Raw genomic sequence first — 22938 nt, 5'->3', positions numbered from 1 at the left:
TTAGTGCTTTTGTTGTGAATTTTTGCAGCAAGTTAAAATACTATTAGAAAGGTGTCCAATAGAATTGACCACTGTTAGTTTTAAAGGCTTTTATGAGTTTGTTGTAATGTGCTTTTACTTTTTTTTCTGAAAAAAAAAAAAAAAAGTGTCTCAGTTGTAGATTCTACAGTAACGTAGTGATCAAGAAGGATATTCGTAGTCAGCTCAGAGCAGAGAATCTGCATGGTATTACAGGAGGAAGAGTAGTGAAATAGTATGTGGAGTCTGGGGCTGCATGACTTGAACATACTGTGCTTCTGATGCACATCCTTCTGCAAAGAACTACACAGACATGACTGCTTCTGTGTGTAGAGTTAAGAAGTTAGGTACAGGACTATGCTCAGCCCTCTGTAGTCTCATAGTTGTCAAATCCTTCAGTGTGCACATGGTCTTCCATGGTCTGTGTGAGTGCTTAAATGTCAAAATTAAAGGATATGTTTAAAGTCTTGCAAAACCTGTACTGTCTGCAATGCTGTAGTCCATCTGGTCAAGTGTTAAAGGTAGAGCTGGTACTGCTGTGCATGACTTAAACTAAAAACAGGGTAAATCTGAAGTGTGAACCCAGTGTTTTGTTGCAAGTTCAAAGAATAATAGGGAGTTGTTGTAAAACTGCATATTGGTTTTTATCTAAGTAGAGACTGATGTGTTGCTCTGTGGAAAATGACAAAGGCAGACATTAGATGTTGATATTCGAGATGCTAGTGTTTGTGATATTAGAATGTCATATACAGTAGCATTACAATTTTAAATGCAACTTATTCAGAACATATGTATTAATCTTGTTTTGAAAATGTACAGCTTAATATATAGTAGTTTAGATACGGTAATTTTGCTAAGAGTTGCCAAGAAGAAGTTGATAGTTTGGAACAAGGATTGCTGTGGTTGCTATGTGCAAAAGCCTAGAACAAGCCAGTGGGAAATAATACCAGGGTGGGAAAGTATTGCTATGGTTACAGAGTATTTTCTTTAAAGGAGAGGTGGATAGCTCAGTAAGAATCACTGAAACTTAGGTAATATTGTATTATACAGGAAGTAAAAAGACTGAAAGTTAATAATTGTCTTGTGCACTTAATGGCATTTTGTTAGTTTCCAGCAAAGAGGGATTTAATTAATGCAGGAATAATTTGTGAAAGCTTTGTTACAAAAATATACTTGGCTTTTTTTTTTTTTTTTTTTTTTTTCCAGTGGAATGCCAGCACAATATCTTGCATATTTTGGCTCCATCTCTTTGTTTTTAAAACAAAAACTTTTTTTTTTCTTTTGGTGAAGTGGATTAAGAGTTCTTTCAAAAAGAATAAAAGTGAAATTATACAAAAATAATTCATGTAAACTCTTGTCATCTTTTCAGTATACTAAAAACTGTAAAATAACTACATTTTTGAAAAAAAAAAGTAATACAAAATGAATACAAAATACAATAACATTGTAGTATATAGTAAAAATCTGCTTGAAGTGGTGCTATAAATCTGAACTGTAAAATTCATCTACCAAACATTTTCTTTAATTATAGACACCCTGTAGAACTTAATTACAAACACCTCTGTTGATTTGATCCTGAAAAGCAGGAAGCAGAAGACCATTAAATAGTTCAGAATTCCTGTTTTGATTTTTGGGAAGACCCTCTCCTCTTCCTCCTGTGTTTATGAAGAGGTACTGCATGAAGCATCTGCTGACCTGCCACCTGTCCTCTAGGACCAAAAGGAAACTGTGACAAGTGGCTTACTCTTTTTTTCCTGGCTACTGCACTACATTTGTCCATCACTCTCTAATAGTGATACATCTGAGAGCTGGCTTGTTTGACAGCATTTGTAAGCCCATTGCTGTAGTTCACTTGAATCTAGCTGATACAAGTTCAGGACAAGCTGATTGCATGTTCAGGACAGAACTCCTTAGCTGCACAATAGCACTGAAGTTCTACACCTGGCCCTGGCTAATGTGCCAGTGTCATTCCTCCTCCATGCTGGAGGGCACAGAGCAGAATTGATCGTGCTGGGGATAAAGGTTGGAAAGAGGCTGGGATAGACTATCTTTGCTCATGGGAGCCTGCTCTCTGTTAGACTGAAACTCCATCGCACCACACACATTGTCCATGCCACAGCTCTATCTTCGGCACATTTGTTGAAAGTAAGAAGAGGGAGGACTTAAATTGTCAAGTGAAAAATATTCAGCTATTTCTGACTGTTTTCCATAGTTTTAGTGCCATTTTTACTGTGCTATAAGATAGGGATCTTGGAGGTGAGGGATTTCCCTCTTACTTTGCTTTTGACAAGCATACCTAAACATGGAAATGATCTGTTGAACCTAGTAGTACAGATACTGGCTATTGCAACTAGATCAAAGAACCTCATTTATGATAGTTTTACAACTTTGCTAGATCCTGACTTGTATGCAGAGAACATAAAAGATGCACTGTAAAGTACACACAGGTTATACTCAGGGTCCTGAGTGTATTGGGGCTGGAGTTTATCTGTATAAGAACAGTGAGACAAGGATCCTAGGGACAGGAGTTCTGGAGAAAGATGTGAGATGGAGGACATGCAACTATTACAACTAAGATCAACTGAGATGAGTGTCACTCAGGCAGGTAGATAGGAAATATAAGCAAGAAGTCCCAAGAAGGGAATGAGAACTCAAATTTAGAAACCTGTGGGACTAGAAACTGGAATGGAATGAGGAGCTGGAGACAGTGGGAGAGCATGACCATGGTGAGGGCCAGTGCTCAGTTTCTTAAGAGTGAAAGAAGAAAAACTATCGTAAGGCAAAAATGAAGGGTGTAAAAGCAGAAACATCAAAGTTGAGGAAATAAGTCGAAAGTTGTGTGCCATTCAAGTTGTGTGTCCCTCCATTAGTACAAATGATAGAGGTCTATAAAATATGGATCCTAGAGTTCTGTGTTGCGGTCACGCCACTCTCCAGTGAACGTATTCTACACATTTACCGAAGGCTTTAAAAATATACTGAATAAAAATACATTGAATAATAAGGTAGTAAATCAGGTGCTGAAAAATTATCCAAAGTCAGAATTAATTTTGGCAATGCTATCTTAGTTCATTGAAATTCTGATTATATAGCCATGGCAGAGAATCTAATTACACATTCACATTATATTTATTCCACGAGACTTCCTCCTCCACTCACTACATCAGGTGGATTTGCATGGGGATGAATCAAATTTGACAGCTACAGACCCTGAAAGCTGTGTGGTGAATGTGGAAAGTTTGCAGGGAACAGATGGTTTAAGAGAAAGGCAACTGAATGCTGCCCAGGAGAAGTGGACACTATTCCTGCTTCTGACACAGAGGTCTGAGAGACATCCACCGTCAAGTCCCTCACCACTTCTGAAAAGCTGGCTTCTCTAACACGTTTATGAACTGTTTTCTGCGTCTGTGTTTGAATATTGGCAGTGCTAGGCAGTCTTTTCCCTTCAGTGAGGTCAGTGGTAGCTGCACTTTGAAGATCTCTGACTCCTGGCTGGAGACAGCTTAATCAGAGATGATTGCCTCTGAACTGAGTCTTTGGAAGGTGTTGTTGTAATGATGGCTGAGGGGTTTTTGAAACAAGCCTATGAAGAAGTTTGTCTCTCAAAAATGGAGTGGAATAGGATACAGCAGTCTATGGCCATGTGGTAAATAGCAAAATAAACCAAAATATCATTTTGCTTATTGAACAAACAGTTAATGATGTGGACTGAATGGGATGGAGCTGTATGAGGAAAACAAAACAAAACAAAAATAGGTTTTGAATAATGACTGAAGACTGTATCATGCTGTGTGCAAACATAAAGGAGGATGGACTTCAGGTTGCACAAGTGTCCTTTAGCCCAGTCCTGAGTACCTTTTGCCTTTTGAGTGCTCAGCTTCACACTGTTTAAGGAAGTTTTCTGTCCATTGAACATTTTTAGATGTACTGCTGTTTCACAGACCTGCATGCATTTTACCTTGTAAATGGTTCCATAAAAACACTGAGTAACTGGAAATATTAATCCATGGATAAAGTTTAACTGACATAACTTGTTCTAAAGTGTTCTAAAAAGCTGGTCACCTGGCAAATCTGTGTGTACCTCCATCTTAGTAACAACCTGAAAGACAGATTTAGAAAGTAATTGAGATAATCTCTGTAAATTTCATGGTCTTCAGTCCTATTGTTAGGTGCAATGGACATTATATTTAAAGACTAGCATAAGCAAATTTTACAATCCATAGGACTGAAAGCTCTTCTGCCTTCTTCCTGTCTTGTTCTTGTTCTACACCCTTGCTTAAAAGCTGGCTTTCATTCAGTTTGCCAGGGTTCCTCCCTTTCTTTTGTTTTCCTCTGATTCTCAAATTAAACAGGACTTGATTTAACTAGTGACATGCTATTGAAAAAGTTCGGCTTCTAGCCATGAAAACTGTGAACAAGCTATTTGAATTTTAATTAATGCCTCACATTTGTAGAGGGTAAGTTTTTGAAATAAGCTGTTGAAACTTTTCAGAGGCAAAAATTAATGGCAGTTTCTTGATGACCAGGGAACTTGAACTATTAATTTATGTTAAAAAAAAAAAAAAGACAAAAAACATTTTTTTATATTACGTAACATGCTTTTTTTTTTTTTTTTTCTTCTTCTTTGATACAGCACGAACAAAAGCAAGTGTAGTTCTTGTGCAGAATAGCCATAACTTTCGTCTAGCAAGTCCAGAGGCTGGGGTGCTTGATTTCTGGTCATCAGTCACTGTCTGTGGTCTTAAGTTTTTGATGTAGTATATAATCATGGTGAGCTAACACAAAACAAGTGCAATAGGTAGGGAGCTCCTGAAATGCACCTTCTTCACATGATGGGAATCATAGCATGACTTTTAATTTTGAGTATAATCATTGCTTGAGATTCCATAACAAAATACCAGTATGGTGAAAAATGACAAGCAGATGTTCCTACAAACATAAAACAGGATTTTAAAATTTAGAGGACATTGGAAAAGACAAGAGGAAAATGCAAGCCCTGGCAATGTAATTATTTTTGTTGGACAGATTCTATGAAATCTCATTGGTGTTATGAGATGTGGGTGTGGGACCCTTTTATGTTTTGTCTGATTTGCTTATGATGCAAGTTTTTGAAGGGTTCTGAGTAAACTTTGTGCTACAGGAGAAGACTCTAGGTCTCCTAGTTTACTTCCCTTATTAGGTAGTAGAAAGATGGCCTATATTGGCCCCTTTTCCTTGTTGAGCTATAGATTCTAGTCTATTGCTCAAGATAATTGTTCTTGCTTTGCTATAGGACACGTATACACTTGGGTGAATAAACAGACTTTGTTGTCCTTTTTGAAGGAAAGGATTGCTGCAGTAAGGAGAAAAGGAAGAAATTGTTTAGAAATTGGGGCATGGAGTTTGAGTGTACTAGGCTCTTCTTCCCTGTCATGCTTGGCTTCTGTCTTCTTTGAACTATTTTGTTCTTGTTTCACAACACAAAGGGACTGAGCGTTGCTTTACACACACATATCACCCAATTTATTTAACTATGGGCATGGACACGAGTCACGTGTCATTGGGGGTGCTTAGGATGGGACTGAGTCGCCTAAATGTCATTGTTTAGTGCTCTTTGAGGTGCTGTAGCACCTGCATTGGGAAGGCAGGTCTGGTGCAGAGCTTGAGCCCTCTGGAATTTGGAGGACTGCCTGCAGGAGACCAGGTGAGACACAGGGTATTTCAAACAGGATCACAGCGGCCTATTGGAGGAACTGAATCACACCCAAAATGTCTGAAGAAAATTTATTGTTACCATTTTTCTGTCACTGGAGTTGTTTGTTTTGTAACTAGCTAGCAGTAGATTTGGCAGTAGATTGTCTGATAATGAGACCCAAAAGGAAGTACTTTGTACTTCCTTTAGCTTCCTATGACAGTTTGACACTTCAGAAACTGCAATATGATGCTATAAGTTCATCAAACTCAGCAAGTGGTGTTGCTGCTTCTGTTCTGTTTAAAAGGACCACAAAACCATCCTAGAAACACATACCTGAACAAAGTATTTAAATATATAAAAGTTGTATGTATTTTTTTCTAAGTTCTCTATTCCATGCCCACTCTAACAAAACACTGAAAAACTGTGGAAGTTAGACAATAAAAAAGATAATAAAAAGAGCTGTCATTAAAATCTTACCTTTTCTACTCCAGGAAATAGTTCTGGTATTTGAGAGAGAAAGAAAGAGTACTGAACCTAGGATTTCCTGTCAAGGAGGAAAAGTAAACCTTAGTATATGAAGTCCAGCTTGCTGGTTAAAAGTAAGAAATAATGATGTTAATGAAAGCAGTGTGCACATTAGTCAAAGTATGCAATTTTTTATAACTTCTTGGAAGACCTGTGTATCTGAAAGACCTACATGAAGAAGTGCAAAGTCCAGCACCTGGGGAGGAACAGCCCCAGCTACCAGTACACATTAGATCAAAAGCAGCTTTTGCAGAAAAGGATCTAGGGGTCCTGGTGGACACCAAGTTGAACACAAGCCAGCAATGTGCTCTTGCTGAAAAGCAAGCCAATGGTATCCTGCACAGCATTAGGAGCAGTATTGCCAGCAGGTGGAGGGACATGAACCTTCCTCTCTACTCAGCATTGGTGAGGCCATACCTGGAGTGCTGGGTCCAGTTCTGGGCTCCCCAGTACGAGACAGGCATGGTTATATTGCAGAGAGTTCAGCAAACATCCACAAAGATGAATAAGGAAGTGACTCACCTACTGGCCACAAGTTGAGCCTGGGAAGATTTGGGTTAGGTATCAGGAAAAAAATTTTCTCTCAGAGTGGTCAGGCACTGGAACGGTGTGCCCAGGGAGGTGGTAGAGTCACCATCCCTTGTGGTGTTCAAGAAGCTCCTGGACAAGGTGCTACGAGATATGATTTAGTAGCTTAGTGGGTAGTATTGGTGATGGGAGAACAGTTGGACTAGATGATCTTGTAGGTCCTTCCCAACCTTGTGTTTCCATGATTCTATGATTCTGTGACTCCCATAGGTTCTGAGAGAGCTGAGATTGTTCAGCCTGGAGAAGAGAAAGCTCAGGGGGATCTTATTAATATCTATAAACACCTGAATGGAGGGTGCAAGGAAGACAGAGCCAGGCTCTTTTCAGTGGTACCCAGTGTCAGGACAGGAGGCAGTGGGCACAATCCAGAACACAGGAGGCTCTCTCTGAACATCAAGAAGTACTTCTTTACTGTGAGGGTGACCGAGCCCTGCATGGGTTGTCCCGAAAGGCTGTGGAGTCTGCCTCCTTGGTTGGAGACATTCAAAAGTCACTGGGACATGAACCAAAAGTCACATGGACATGGACATATGCCTCTAAGCAGTCCTGCTTGAGCAGGGGCTAGTTGACCTCCAGAGAACTCTTCCAGCATCAACCACTCTGTGATTCTGCAGTCTTGTGGTTGTGGTGGGACACCTCCTCTACCATATTTCTTACTATAAAAGTGGTGGAAGCTACCGTTCTATTGTCTTTCACTACTGTTGCACCTGTCCATTTAGCCCTTGAAATTTCTTCTAAAAATTGTTAATAAAAGTTTTCTTATTTCTTTTAAAACTCTTAGATAATTGTTGTACTGTCCCTCTGCAGTATTGAAAAGCCTCTGTATAGTTCCTGTATTTGTGCTGCATTGCACAGTCTACATGATTCTCATGCTTGCTGATAGAAAAAAAATAACTAGTATTCCAGAACAGTAGGACATAAGTCTACCCAATTTATAGACTCTTAGAAAACAATTACAAAATGATTTGATGTAGATCAAAAATCAAAACTCTCTGAATGTATCTAAGCTCCTAGATACAAATTTGTGTATGCTGTCTGACCTGACTTTCAGGCATACTGTGATCAGATGGATTATTCTTGGATGTTCTTTTCCATCTGATTTCTTTAACTTTTTCTTTCACGCTTGAATATACACACCAAAGTAATGATAAGTTAATGTTTATATACAATCATATGCATTCTTGTTTAGAACCATAAAGTAGTTTTGAGGCAGTCATGCACTGACCAATGAACTAGTTTGATCACTATTATTGTACCACTTGATACAATACTGCTCTCTCTTCCCATCCAGCTTTCCTTGCTTGTCTACACAGCAAAATGCTGATTACAATTCCTTCTGCTAGGAAATTTTGCCCTGCTCATGGACATAAGACTTTTCACTTTTTTTTTTTTTTAGCTTACCTCCAGATAGGAATAGTGATAATCTTTCTCCTGACACTTTTTTTTTTTTTTCTGAAATTAGTTAAATGATACTGTTTGTTGTCCAGAACACCTGTGTTTAGGTAGTGACTCAGTAAACTGGATTCCCAGGGGAAGGTTGCTGGTTTGGTGGACACACTCATGATATCAACAGAGATTTTTTCCTATGTGTTGATTCAAGATAGCTATTTTGAAGAAGATAAACTTCAAAATGTTCATAACGTTTCTTATTTTTATTGCTTTTATTTTGTCACTATATAAAAAAGTGAACTTTCATGCCATCTCCACAAGAGCGTTCATAACCATTTTGTGCTTTCTCCTCCCCTTTCTTCCTGCCACAAATTGTCAAACCATTAATAGTTATTTGTTCTGAAATAGTTTATTAGTTACAGTAAACCTGCACACTGTAAGCTGGGCTATATTAATTATATCTTAATAGCCAATCGTGGTGTGTCGTTTTTTTTTTTTTAACATTTGTTTTGTAGTCCAGTTCTTTTCACAGTTCCTTGGGGACTGCAAACTAAAAATATGTTTAACTGCACAGATTGTTCTGGTTGCTAAAGACCATTTCCTTATTCCTGTAAGGACTTGCGGTGGGAGCAGCTCTGAGTTGAACGAAGGGCAAATTTTTGGCAGAAGCCTTCCAGCTAATACCAGATCAGGAGAGCATCTTTCTCAAGTAGATGCTGTTGGAATAAAAAAAATGCCCTTTTGAGAATTAGAAGTTTGAAAGCCACAATCAGAGAAGTAGCTATCAAGGCTCTGCAAGAAAGCTGAATAATTCAAAAATAAAAATCTCAGGAGCATCAGTAAGCTGACTAGTGACAGTGTCTGGTCTTGCAAAATTGCACCTAATATTATCGCTCCACTCATGTTCCACTGGGGGCATACTTTTGTATACCAGTATTAATAGGCTTGCTATCATATAATCAGTAAAATTGTTGCAGTGAGAGCCTTGGAATTTGAGTTCATCCCAATAGTGTAAAATACCTAAAAGGAGAATGGGATCCATGTATGTAAGGATATTTAGAATGGATTTTGCTTAACATCATAAAACATCATCACTCGGGCAAAATGACTTAGAGATAAAGAACCGAATTTCTTGTAATTTCTTGTTTTAAGAATTTGGCTTTTTTTTCTTGTTTTATTTACAGAAATTGAATTTATTTGTTTTAAGAAAGAGATGTTCAAGTGAAATCTGAGAATTTTATTGATGCTAGTGTACTTGTTTTTAATACATCTTGAAAAGTATGAAAATGTATTTTATAAATAAATCTCCTTCCAGTCATAGTATGTGCTTTTCCTGCAGCATATGAAACATGATCAGATGTACTTTGCTATTCTAACCCAAATTCCTTTAAAAATGTTATTCAGAGCCTTAGTTTGTAAATTATTCTGATGTAAAGTTGGGTTAGTGGATCACATTGTTTCCCCTTTCCCTGCAGAAAATACCTGTGCACCACAAATATTTGTTCTGTTTTGTCTTTTTTTTTTTTTTTTTTTTTTTTTGGGGGGGGGGGGGGAGGGAGACTAGAACTGGTTTTTACTTGCAGAACTATTAAACATTATGATGCTTTTTAGTATAATGCTGTAAAGCAAGGAAGTTGTTCTTTTTGTTTGACACACGACTGTTAACCAGGAGTTGTAGCTCTGTTCTTGGCTGTCTCTAAGCCTTCCTGTGTGACTTGGAGAAAATCATTTAGACTTCTTGAAGTTTTAAGTTCTGCAGCTGTAAGCAAGAGAAAAGTAAGTTCTGCAAGAGCTCACTAATGAGGCCTTTTAGTTCACGAGTGTTGTCATGAAACTTTGGGATCCTGAAAAGGAAGGTCCCAAATAAAGGCAAAGGACATAACTGTTGTCTTCTTCCTTGTCAAGATTTGAAAGCACAGTTTAGAGAAGCCTCTTGAAATTCTGTTTCATTCACCCTTTAATAGATCCATCAAATATAAACACTTTTTTCTCTCCCCCCCCCCCCCCCTCCGGCTCTCTTTCAGCTTCACTTCTTACTCCTGAGGAAAATCTACTAAAACTGGTCCATGGGTTTCTGCTAATTACTACTGTATGCCATTTTAGAAAAATGAAGAATTGAAGAATAGTTAAGTAGTTGGAGGAGCTGTGCAGTAAAAGGGGTAGCTTTTGGACAATTCATGAAATAGTCGGTGTCTTTTAATGGTAGGGTAGTCCCTCTGCTCATGAATTATTCATTTTAATGCTTTTGTTATAATGGCGACAGTGTTCAGTCTCTGAGGCTGTTCTGGATAGCCTTCCTCTGCTGAAATACTGCACAGCAGCAGCTACCGTTTGTTTTTTAAACTAATACATCTAAGTCAGTAACATATTGAGTAAATGTATTTTCATGATCAAGAAAATGAGAAAAGGGGAAGAAAAACAACATTATAACTAAGAGGGTCTGTTTTGCTCAAGGGTTTGGTTAGTTTACTTTTCTGGGAGCTATTTAGGGAAGTCATTTAGAATAAATATTTTTACTGATTATTGTATTTAGTATTAAATGCAAAATAGATCTGTAGCAATAACACACATTAGCGTCTTTGCTCTGTATAGCACTGCAATAAAAGGCAGTTTAAAAACAATCATTGTTCATAAACACATTAAGTTTTTCTTAAAACTAATGTTTAAAGATCTCTTTGAAACTTTTTTTTTTTTTAAGATGAAACATAACATAACCACATAACCCACACAGAAAATGTATATGAGTCATGTGCATGCAGAAATAAAAGTTTCTTTGTGGTATCTGGTATCAGTCTTTCATTAAAGCATGGACTTTCCTAAACAGAAATTCCAGTGCAAATGGTTCAGGGTTCTCAGCTCCCCCCTTCCCCCCGCCTCCCTACCCTTTTCTGGTGCTGACTTCAGCCGGTGCGCCTAGCAGGGCGCATTAGGGACCGTCCCTGTGCAGAGCGGGGAATTTGGGGCTGGGGACTACGTGGTACTGGTTTCAATGGACAGAAGCGAGTGCACAAGCACAGCATGCTCTCTGTATAACGCAGTGTAAAACGTGGTGTTTTCTCCTAAGCCATATACATACTCCTAAAATGCCTTCAAGCAACAGATAAGTGTGTGTGTGTGGAGGGGAGGACGGAAGCAGCGAGCGGATAGATGAACGATTAGGTCATTTGGATTTGGAATGAGGGTTTTTTACACTGAGCTCTCTCCTCGTTCCTGGCTGATCAGATTCTCTACACACACGGGGAGCTGAAACTGCGTCAGTAGAGAAAAGAAAACTCCATAGATGGATATAGTGGCAGAACTATAGGGAGTATCAAAGAGGAGAAAAGTTTGAATTGAAAGTATATGTGGTTTAGGGGAATCTGAATCACGCAGTATTACTTTCGCTTTTTCTAGGCTTCTATTTCCTACGAATAAACCATCAGGGAGATAGAAGTTCTGATTTAGATAATGTCTTGCAGTCTTTGGAATAACGCATTCTGCGGGAGGGGGAGTCCTTGCTGTAAAGGTCACGCTCCACGAGCTGAGAGCCTTCCCCGCTGCCCGCACTCACAGCATTTCTTCTGCGAATGTCAGCTGGGGGGCTGTCCCTGAGAATTTTTCCTAGGTTTAGGTGGGTACACCATGGAAAATGGAAGCAACGATAGGAACCCCTCCTTTCCTTTTTCCTGTAGCTCTGCTCAGACCATTCTCTGTTAGCATGGTAGTGGTACAAAGTGTGTGGTCTTTCAGCTCTGACTAATGCATTTTGTGCTGTGTGACTGAAAATGCCTCATAGCCTGCCAGGGCTGACTGAGGGCTGTGGAATGTGGTGCCTTTTCTCTGTTTCTCTGATTTTTTTTTTCTTTCTTTCTTTTTTTCCTTTTTTTTTTTCTTTTTTTTTTTTTTTTTTTCAGAGAAGTGTGTAGGCAGTCTGTTGAGAAACCTCAAGATGCAGGGGAAATGCTTGCATGTTGTGGAATGTGGCTTCCCCTGGGAGACCCCCGCCAGGCAGGCAGTGAATGAGCAGGGCTGGAGAATGAGAAAGGGAGGAGGTCGGAGGCAGAGAGAGATAGGAAAGAGTGAGAGAGGAGGAAGGAAGGAGGTGGAAACGGAGGGGCCCGTTTCCCTTTTTCTGAAGCAATGACAGCTGGTTCTGTCCTGACTCACATGACAAAGTGCTGTGGAGAGCAGTGCTTGAGCTTGAAGCCAGCCAGCAGGCATGGTCAGCTGATTTTATTTTCTTTTTTTCCAGACTTTGGTCAGCTGATCTGCAGTGACTGGTCAGCCCACCAAGAAGGTACCTCAGCACGCAGGTAAGAGAGAAGCTGAACACTCTTACAAGAATGCAGCTGGGGGCAGGGGGTGCAAATAGCCCTAACATTGCTTGAATAGTTTAGAAAAAATGCTCCGGGTTTGCTTTGGTGTGTAATACTATGATTGTCCTTTCAATGCTACTAGTGCTATTCAGTCTTGTTCTCTCTCTCTTTTTTTTTTTTTTTTCCTTCAATCTGTCTTTAATTACAATTGGTGCAAAAGCTTTATTGGAAAAAAGACCTATTGTGTGTTGCTAAATATAGACCTGGGGATTGCATGAATGTTGCTTTCTTACTTTTTGAATAAAATAACTTTCCGTAATTTAAGTGTGTCAAACTCATATTTAGAGGGGAATTCCCAAATACTTAAACTATGAGTCATAAAAAGTTAAAGTACCAGTACAACAGCTTAGGATAAAAACTCTGTTCAGTCATGGGTAGCTGCTTTCATATGTGTTGGTAGTCTTAAAAAAACAGAGGTGTGCAAAAGCTGGAGCATTTTTAACTCTGCTGACCAGAACCCAAAACATGCAGAGCGTGGGCTAAACATATGATTTGAGAGGAACATTGTTAGAATGCTCTCAGTTTCATGCATGTTTTCTTTCATTGTTTGTATCTAAAAACTTGGTGATAGTCTTATGTCCTGAGGGTGTTTCAAAGGACTCTGACTCCCTAATTACTTTATATGATGGGAAAAAAAAAAAAAAAAAAAGGAGAACCGAAAATAATTACACTTACTGCAAATAAGTGAAAAAATTACAAAATAAAAATACCTACTGGGCATTACAGTTCAAAGTGTCTTTCAGCTGGTTGTATGCCTGCCTATCATGCCACACTCCTTCTCTTTAAACATCACTATGTAATGCAGCTTCCTTACCATTACTTCTCTTTATTGAAAGATCTCAGATACTCTCTGAAAGCTGGAATGTCTTGTGCTGAAAGATGCATTCATGAGTTTTTAAGATGAAAATGTTGGCCAAATGTTCCCAGCTCCGACATGTAGCTCTGAAAAACTCTTTTTGTTCTGAGGTTGAAGATTTTATTTTGACAACTTGTTGCAGAAATGTTCATATTTTGCTAGTAACCTTATTCTTGTCTACTATTCTGCATTATTTAAATAAAAACTATTTGAAATTTGCTTTTTTCTATCAGCATGTGCAGTGTCTCATAAGATTCATGTGCTGTACTCAGTAGGGATGAAGGTGGATGACTTTCCAACTGCTTTTCATTTCATGCTCTTTTCTCTTCAATAAAAACATCCCTGCTCGTATTGCCTTATAACAGCCAATGCTCAGATGAACTTAGCTTTTATCTAGGGGAAGGAGAACCTAGAACAGGGTAGTAGGATAGATAGGTGGAAGACTCTTTCTCTTGACCCCAGTGGACCTTTATCATCTGCAAGCCTGAGGAAACACCCAACTTCAAGTGACCAAATGAAAGGATAATTACAAGAAGCATAGGAAGCATCAAACAGGTAGATAGTGGTAATAGTGTATTTACAGAAATGGATACGGCTGTGAAGTTGGCTTTTGTACTAGGTCATGGTGCAGGGAACATTCTTGGGTTTCAGGTTGTCTCTGGCAAGTTGAACAGTAACAGGTAACACAGGCAGGGAAGGGGATGGTCCTGTGCCTGAGGAACTATGGTTTCATATAGGGTCATTAGGGAGAAAAGAGTTATCAAGTCTGAAAATACCCCAAGATCATTTAAGCTGTTCCACGTGGTCTTCACCTTAAGCGATCTTTTATGAATGGGTGCAAATTTTCTTATGTTTCATGGTGTTGTCCTTAGGGGAATTCCTGGCAGGTGGGCTTGTCCAGGGCTGTGTGCTTCAGAAGTACCATTGGTACATGCACATAAACAAGGCAGTTCGTATCTTACATGTGTGCACTGCTGTAACAACAGGAGAGAGGAGCAGATGTATAGAGCTGAAATAGGTAAATATAAAACTACTTCAGAGAGTACTGATTTCTTTTCCTCATTTTTTTTTAATCTACTTAAAACTGGATAGTCACTAGAGACTGTTTTTTCTTTTTCTTTTTCATTCCCTTTTCTTTCTTTCTTTCTTTCTTTCTTTCTTTCTTTCTTTCTTTCTTTCTTTCTTTCTTTCTTTCTTTCTTATGGGTTTATCAGTTGTCTGTGAGCACTAGCATGTTTTACTTCTGGCAAAGTTGCTTGTCTAGTTCAAATATGTATCAGAGATAGGAAATACTTTAATTTCAGGCATACTTCTGCCTTTTCATTTCTGCTTTTAATATGTTTGCATCTGAAGAGAGGGGTTTGTTTGAAATATTTCAGGTGCAGTTCTTCAAATTTCCATTTATTGATGTTAGAATATCTCTTTCAAATAACTTCTGACTTGTGAGCAGTTTAGGTCATGTTTATTTAACCCTAGGTTTGCCTAATGATCATTATTGCCTTGAAGCTAAGTAGGAAAAAATAAATAGCTTACCTGCAAATAAGGAACTGATTCCATGTATATGGCATTATAAAGAATAGTTGTATTTAGTTTTCCTTAGAGTAGTGGAAGAAAAATCAAGAGTATAATAGCTCTGCTGAGTAAACGTACAGGAAAATGACCTCTTTACACCTTTAAATAAAGAGACGTTCATTTTCAGAAATAAATCAATTTAAGAATCTCAAGAAAAATCTTGGGGGAATGAATAGATAATGACATTATTTTAATGAGATATTTAATACGAGTTTTTTTACTGTATCATGTCTCATAGTTTGTTTTTATTAATATTGGAGAATGAAGACAGCAGTTTGGGGAGGTTCTACTACTAGGTAAAGGGCAGATCTTGCTTTAGTAGGACCTCTATACATGTTTTTCAGGGCTTTATTTAACTCCAAAACAGCTGTTATTTCAGCGTGGTATCCCATTTTGTTTCAGTGGGACGCTGTGGTAGTTGTTTAAAAAACAGACCCTTCTTTCTCCTCTTCCCTAGCTATTAGCGGGCTTACAAGTACAAACATCACAAATCTAGTATAGGATTTTCAAGTCCTCGTTACTAGTTATTGCTGGAAACGCTTGGCTTTGCCTGAGGAGCCGGCGGATCCCCGGCCGGGCGCTCTCTCTCCCGAGTGTCCCGCAGCCTTTGCCGGCAGAAGCGCGACTCCCCCTGCCGGGGGCTCCCGGCGCTGCGGCGCCCCGCGGCCGGCGGCCTCGGCCGGGCTGCCCCGAGAGCGAGCGCCCCGTTCTGGACATCGCACCGCTTCTTCCACGAGGGCCGGGCGGCTACAGGCAGCCCCGGGGCCAACAAGACCGTTTCTGAGGTTTCTCGCTTTCCCCCGGTATGTCACGCCTGTTTTCCGTAGGAGCGCGGTTTGTATAATGCAATACGCAGCAAGTGGCGAGGAGTCGTGTGCGGAGAAAACGCTAAGCAGAATCCACCTCCTTGAGAAAGGGGATCTATTCCCGAAACGAAGAAAGGAGGCTCTTGAGAAGTCTATATTTACTGAAATGCGACGTTCCTATTAGCAAACCAAATTTAGTTGCAATGCAAAAGTATACCAGCAGAAATGCGTGTTGTAAAGTTGCCAGAACATACTGGACTATAACAAAATGTTATAAATAGCTAAAGCTTCCCAAATGAAGTGTTTCGCATTAGTATTTGACATCAATATAAGTGAGCTATTTCCCAAATCAATTTTGCCTTACCTTTTAGCAGCTGAGAAGAAAAAAAGCAATTCACTTATGGCTATATGCATTGATAAAAATAATAAGCTTCTGAAATAGTCATGAGCTCTGACACTTAATCGCTATTTACGAGGAATGATTATTCGGAAGCTAAAGTCCTGCCACAACATGCTTATATTTCAATTGAAAGCTGTCATTGCAGCATGTGCTCTAAACCTCAGTTACAGACTGAATATACTGTAGGTTCATCCTGGAAAAGGAATAAACAAGAAGCTATATATGATGTTAAAATGCCTCTGTACTTTCAGAGCATCCTAAGAAGAAAGTGGATACTCTATAAAAAGCAAGAGCTAAATGTATGGAATTGCTTGCATGGGACTTGTCCCTGGCAGCTTCCCATCATTTCCACCTGCCACCACATGGACCGCTTAGACCGGTGACAGCAGACTGCACTGTTCAGATTCTAATGAGAAGGGTTGTTCTGAGCTTAAACACAGAAGATGCTATACCAAAAATCATAAATATCCTGTATTATACAATGACTATAGACAATGAAGTATGGAAAGACTTAGTAAGTGATATTAATGATGTGCAAATTCTTCAGCAAAATCAGGGCTCAATACTTGTTTGTGGAACGCAAAAACTGAGAGAAATTAAGAAGAACTTAAGCTGCGATTTAAGTGAGGCAAACTGGATGTTGATATGGTTTTGTCCTGCTCAGATCATAGATAGCCTTATGGTGAATCACCTTTTCTGAGGAATTTGTGGGCGCGTGTGTTTCTTTTAATAGTGTTATGTTTTGTCACTTATAACGGGAGCATGTGGGTAAGCCCCAAAATGGTGACCTGCCATTGGGGTTGGTGACAAGAATAATCAGAAAGTCCTCATTTGGGGTGCTTTCCCAAGTGCCGTGTTCCAAACTCTTTAGCATTACTGCGTATTCTGAGCTCATATTTAGTTTGTTATTCAATTAAAATTCATACCAACAGAAGCAACATATTATGACAAGTTAATATAGTTTGTACTGTGCAGTGCCACTGCTCAAGATGTTGTTTTCCTAAGGATTTCTTTTCCTTAAAAAAAATAAAGGCCTGTTTTTATTGCAGATCTGTTCTGTCATAGTAATCATGTCTCAAGAGCCACTTTTCCAAATGTTTTCTCCTTATTTATGTAATTATTAAATATCTGAGTGTGCACTGAGTGATAGAAAAGTTTTAATCTTCTTAACATCTACATTTTGTCTGTGATACACATTCATTGTTCTTTTCCAAATAAGACTGCCTGCTGCTTAAGAGCTAGGAACTGAGTAGGAACTGTTGATCTTCCGAATAACCTCTCTAGTATTATTCTCTCTCAACCTACAGGAAGCTTGCACATGATGAGAGGCCAGATCTGAAGTGTTGCAATAAATCTTGCAAATAGGCAATTATGGTTTTAATTGTATTTTAATCCAGGCATGCTCAAACTGTACAGTTGAGTCTGAGTGATGGCTACATGAGAGCTCTCGTTGGCTACTTTATGCGGAAACTTTATAGGACAGTGTATTTTTCTAAAGAATGTTGAAGGAATTCATTTCATTAAATGTAAAGGTTCTATATGATGGATTCTTCACTGAGTGCTGTTGTAAGTTGTCTTTAATATGTTACGAAGCAGCCTTCGCCATAACCCAACCTGTTTGCTTTCTCACCAAAATCCTCTTATTTTGAGGAAGGAGGAGCCATCCAGCTAAAGCTTTTCGCCAAACTTTTTGCACAGTGACCATGCAAGCTGTTGTCTTAGATGGGACGTATGTTACATGCTGAGGCTGACTATTTGCCTTAATGCCCGGGCAGCACAGCCCGAGTTTCTATCGCCTAATGCAGCGGGTTTTTCAAGCAGGGCGGATTTCAGGATGCAGGGTGTGTGGAGTGCGTGGGCAGCGGCTCTTAAACGGCAGTGGGTGGAGATTACAGCATTTCATCTGCTTTTCCTCCGACACCTTTTAAAGATACAGCCCACGATGTTGTCTGGGGGTTTGTGCCAATTGCTGCTAGAGTAATCTTGCATTCAATCTGAAAATGTACAGCTCGCCTCGGTGTAAAAATAGGAGTAAGTTCTGAGCAAAATCTAAGGTTCTCCTCATTAAGCCCAGCTCCCATGCAGGGTTGAAGAATTTCTTTGGTCAAACACTTCTGATTTCACATTTTCTGTGTACAAATTTATATAAAAGTACTTTCTGGAAGCAGAGCCTTGTAAGTAGCATCTCGGGGTAAGAATTGTTCTTTTTAGTCTCGGCCAAGGTGAAGAGAGATGTCTTTCTTCCCCTATTGATTTTTCTTAGCTCTCATTCTGTCTTGCCACAGCTATGAATGTATTCTGTGTTCAGTATTTTTGCAAGCATTTGGCTCAAAAGTGGTGAACAGCTTGTTGTTACTGGTGCCTGCTTCCCCCTGAAGCACATAGCATTTTTTTAATTTAAAGGAATAACAAGAATTTGCCTCTAACCAGTAGAAAACATTTGCCTATTTAAACTTCTCCTTTCATTCTAAAAGTACAAAATAATATTAATTGACTGCTATTCATTCTTTTTGTTCTGTAAAAACCTCAGAAGCTGCTACAGATAAAATGCTTGTCAATTTATTCAGTGCTAGAACTGCCTGAGTTTGAGAAAATACAGGCATACAGTGAGTTGTGGTATTCAGGTTATTTTGTTTTCCCTTTTTCTTCGGGTTAGTCTTCAAGTAATGATGTCCAGTTAGTCAGCTACTGGGTGGACAGGCTGAACAGATTCCAACTTTATAAATGTTAAAGCACATTATGACCAGCCTTGAGCAATAATGGATGACAGTATAACATTCAATCAGAGAGGATGCCTGAACAATTCCAGTACGACTGTGCTATGTATTTTTAGGGGAGGACATAGGCATTCCTCAAGAACAGGAATGAATTTTGTAAATGCAAAAAGCTGCTGCAGGAATGCAACTTTGTCTTTCCAAGGAAAACAATGGGCAAAGTTTAGAGATGGCTTCTCCTTCTAACAAGTACCTCAATATTTATAACACCCTATCTTCATTTTGAGATCTGTGGGCTTCCTACTTCTGAAAAAAATGTTACCTTTAGTCTTCGGCCATTTTGTAAACATTGCCATATTCAAAAATTGAACCCTGTTCTGGATCTTCAACTCGAAAAGTGAAGCAGTTCTAGATTAATACTTACAAAACTGAATGAGGCAGCACCAATCCTGTAATCCTGTAAATGTTGAGTTGTTAGGAATCATACATATTATATGTATGGGCCCCTTGCTAATTTAAGCAGAAACTTTGTCTCTTAAAATTATTTTAATTTTTAAAGGAAAACATAGGCACTTATGAACCTATGGCAATACTGTTCATCTCCTCTTTATTTCTTAATATAATTACTTAACACATGCATTTGACATTTGGAAACTTTAACTGAAATTAGTCTCTCTTAAATGTGTGTGTCACTAAGTTTTAAATGGGCTGCAGTGTGTTTGTTTCATGTAGTGGAGGAGGAGGGGAAGTAACATTTGAAAGTTATCATCGCTTGCCTGGAAGTACACAAATGCTACCATATGTCTGGAGGTTTTGCATCATTTATTAAGATGAGAAAATAACCTAGTTGTTCATCCTTTGGCTAAGACTAAAAAATATATATATATAAAAATGAAGAATTATTTCTCTGAGAACAGTGTCATGCAGTCTGTTCAGTGTCTGTGAGGTAAGAGTGATCAGCATTTACTCTAGACAAAGTATTGCAGAATAGCAGTTCCCTGCTTACCGGATTTTCAGGTATTTTTAAGCTACTGTGTGAGCAGTTATACTTTGATGTACAAGCACCACTTGTCCCTCAGCCTTGAGTAAGCAGACATTTTAAAATAAGTTTGTTATAGTATATTTTTATTCTAACGTGCTTCTGAAAAGAGTTTATTTGTGGAGGTGTTTAAGTGGTTAGCTGTCCTGGACTTAAATGCAGGGCAGCTAAAGCTTGTAGGAAATCAAAGATTACTGAGTGTTTATTGCCAAACTTTGCTGCGTTCTGAACCATTGAAGGACTACTTCAGGGCAGAAAGGTGGAAACAGATCTCTTTTTCTAACTAAATGTGTAATCTTTCTTTATGTGTGGATTTTTGAACCAGTAGCCAGCACACCCTTTACAGCCACTGGTGTGAGTGAGAACAAAGTGTTGGTTCTGCATGTACAGCATCAGTCTGAATTTGGATTTAGCTTTGGGAGGGGTTTAACTGAAGAAATTCCCTTATTAAAGGGAACTGATTTGGGGACTGGGGGAAGGGGACATTTCACTAACAGTTGTGATGATGTCCTTCACATGAAGGAAGGAAGATACGTTGGTTGCTCTTAGTCTGCTCTTGAAGGGTTTAGCAACTGTTTGCACATGATTTCCCAATGGAGGTCTGTGAATGAAATCTTTAGGCAGTTGAGCAAACAGGGATCTTGACGGGGATGAGAGCTTTGATGGGAAGTTACTAAGGTGGCACTTTTGAGAGTACTAGCCAGACAAATGTTTCAAGGATTGTACATAGTTCCCAGTAGCTTAAGGAATTACTCAGGTTTGTCAATTTAATTGCCATAATACTTGTGGCATGGCTCCCTTTAAAAACAAAGGTGGGTGCATAAGGGAAAGAAAAAGGGGATAGGAAGAAGGGAAGTCATTCTGGCAAACCAGTTAGTTATTTCTGGAATTTTCTTTTGTCTTTAGTTGCTGCTCTACTGTTCACTCTCCTAAATGCACACGCATCCCATACTGATCCTTCTTCTCCATCCACAGCTTGACAGGACTTCTATAAGACTGTTTAAAAATTGTCCCTGTGTAGTAGGAGTGATATTCAGAGCAGGGATGTTATCTTCTAGTGCCATTCTTGCCAAGAATCTCCTTGAGAAAACCAATAAGCGAGGACCCGGCCAATGCAGCCTCTAAAAGTGGTGTTTGCAGAGCAGATAGCATAAGGATAAGGCAATCTCTGCTCTTTCCCTAAGTCTTTCCTAGCTGGTTATTCTGGCTTACAGCAGAAGATACAATATAGCTAGTGTGCTTTTTGTTTGGAAATGAAGATTTTTGTTTGTTCGTTTTTGGTTTGGTTTGGTTTTCCCATGTGTGTGCAAAATAGCTCTTCAAGACATCATTTGTGGTTGCTTTTTGTTAGCGAAGAGGATCTACCAAAGCATATTTTTATCCACGGTCATGTGTCGTAGCAGTCAACGTATAAAACGGTAAGATGAACCCAGAGCTGGCTATTCAGGCAGATAACAGTGGGTCACTATTGTTCCTGGTTAAGTGCCTGATTGCTAGGCAGATCTGGGTCACTTGGAAGCTCTGTTTTTGATGCCTGGTTGTCATAGGGATCTGGGTTGTTTGTGGTAGCTGAGGACCACAGACACTGGGAAGCTAGGTGTTTCAGCTCTGTGCCAGAGAAGGCTGGCTGTGGCTCGGATTAAGTTTATGTGTACATCTCTTTTCTAGGTGAAGCCTGCTTGGGAGTTCTCTGAGCCTGGCTCCCCACATTTTGTTGGGCAACTTCTTGCAGGGTGATTGTGGTGGTTCTTTTGAAGGCTTGTGTGACACGCTGGGGTTTCAGACAGCTGTATTATAGATCCGGCTCTGCTTCACTGCTTTGTAAGATTTGTGTTGGCAGTGTTGGTCAACGTTTTTCAGGGATGCTCTGTGATGCACAGCTGTTCAAACTGCCTCTCGTGTGCCCTGTGGGGAGGAACCAGTTGGATCCTTGACTTCCCATCTGTCTTCCAGTTGGGGTACTCTCAAAATGTCTCTGATTGTGTACAGTCAAGGAATTCAGCCTTGATGCAGTCACTGGTAATATGGATAGTGAAAATGCAGCCCTGCTTAGCAGGATGTGACTACTGTTAGTTAACTGGTCATATCACACAACACTGGGGTACCCTCTAGTTACTCGTTAATGCAATCTGTTTGCAGTCCAAAATATGCTGCTCAATGAAAGAACTGATGTATTACTTTGGGGGACACACAATCCTACCTCCTAACCCTGTAAATTGTGTGTATAAAGGCCATTTAGGAAGGGGACTTCCTTCTGGGTTCCCTGATAGCACTAAGAGCAGTGTTCCCAAGGACTTAAATGTGTCCGTAATCTCAAAGGGACTCCAGAATTACCTGCTGTATTAAGGAGAAGAATGGATGAAGAGAGGAGAGGAAACCTGCTTTTATTTTTGATGCAACATGAAGATCATTCTCATCTGCTTTTGGCAAGTGAGAACACTGTGTAGATCTGGAAATAAAGTTTATTTAAATTGTCCTAATTAAAAGCAGCATGCTTATCATTAGTAATGTTTTGATCTAATATTCAATATTGAGCTAGAATTGAATTTTGTCTTTTGGGAAGAAGATTTACCTCAACGGCTCTCCCCTTCTCATTGCTACTGTTCTATTTTTTTTTTTCAGGTTGAAAATCTTTTGAACTCTATTTTTAATGAAAAGTATCAAAAACATTTTTTATCCATTATTCCTGCAGTCCATGCAAAATTAGTGGTGTGTTGTCAAAGTCATACAGAGTTTGTTCATTGTAACAAAAAAATCAAAAGTAACTATAAGGCACCCCTACATTTCACATGACTCCAGAGACTGAGGAATTCTTTGTTGGCATGTCTAGCAATGTAGCGTTTTTCAACCTTTTGGGCAAGGGAGTTTCACAAGGTGTGTTTTTTGTATTTTTTTTCCCTTAGTTACAGAGCTTGATTTGTTTGAACTTTAATAGTTGGGATAGAAAAGGGTGACAAGCTACATCCCATTTTTCAGCCTAGAGAACTTATACAGAATTACTA

At 39.2% G+C, this 22938-nt stretch overlaps 1 protein-coding gene across 1 annotated transcript in view; it reads left to right on the top strand.

Annotated features, from left to right (window-relative positions):
* LOC140001380 (uncharacterized) overlaps positions 1 to 22938 on the top strand; it is a 78541-nt gene that overhangs the window by 23841 nt on the left and 31762 nt on the right. Inside the window, exon 4 of the mRNA XM_072032834.1 lies at positions 12426 to 12486. Coding sequence (XP_071888935.1) covers positions 12426 to 12486 — 61 coding nt within the window. The remainder of the gene's footprint in view (positions 1 to 12425; positions 12487 to 22938) is intronic.

Source organism: Anas platyrhynchos, chromosome 1 (assembly GCF_047663525.1).
Source record: "Anas platyrhynchos isolate ZD024472 breed Pekin duck chromosome 1, IASCAAS_PekinDuck_T2T, whole genome shotgun sequence".
In the NCBI taxonomy this organism is placed as follows: Eukaryota; Metazoa; Chordata; class Aves; order Anseriformes; family Anatidae; genus Anas; species Anas platyrhynchos.
The sequence above is the reverse complement of the archived record's forward strand: the minus strand, read 5'-3'. Positions and strand labels throughout refer to the sequence as shown.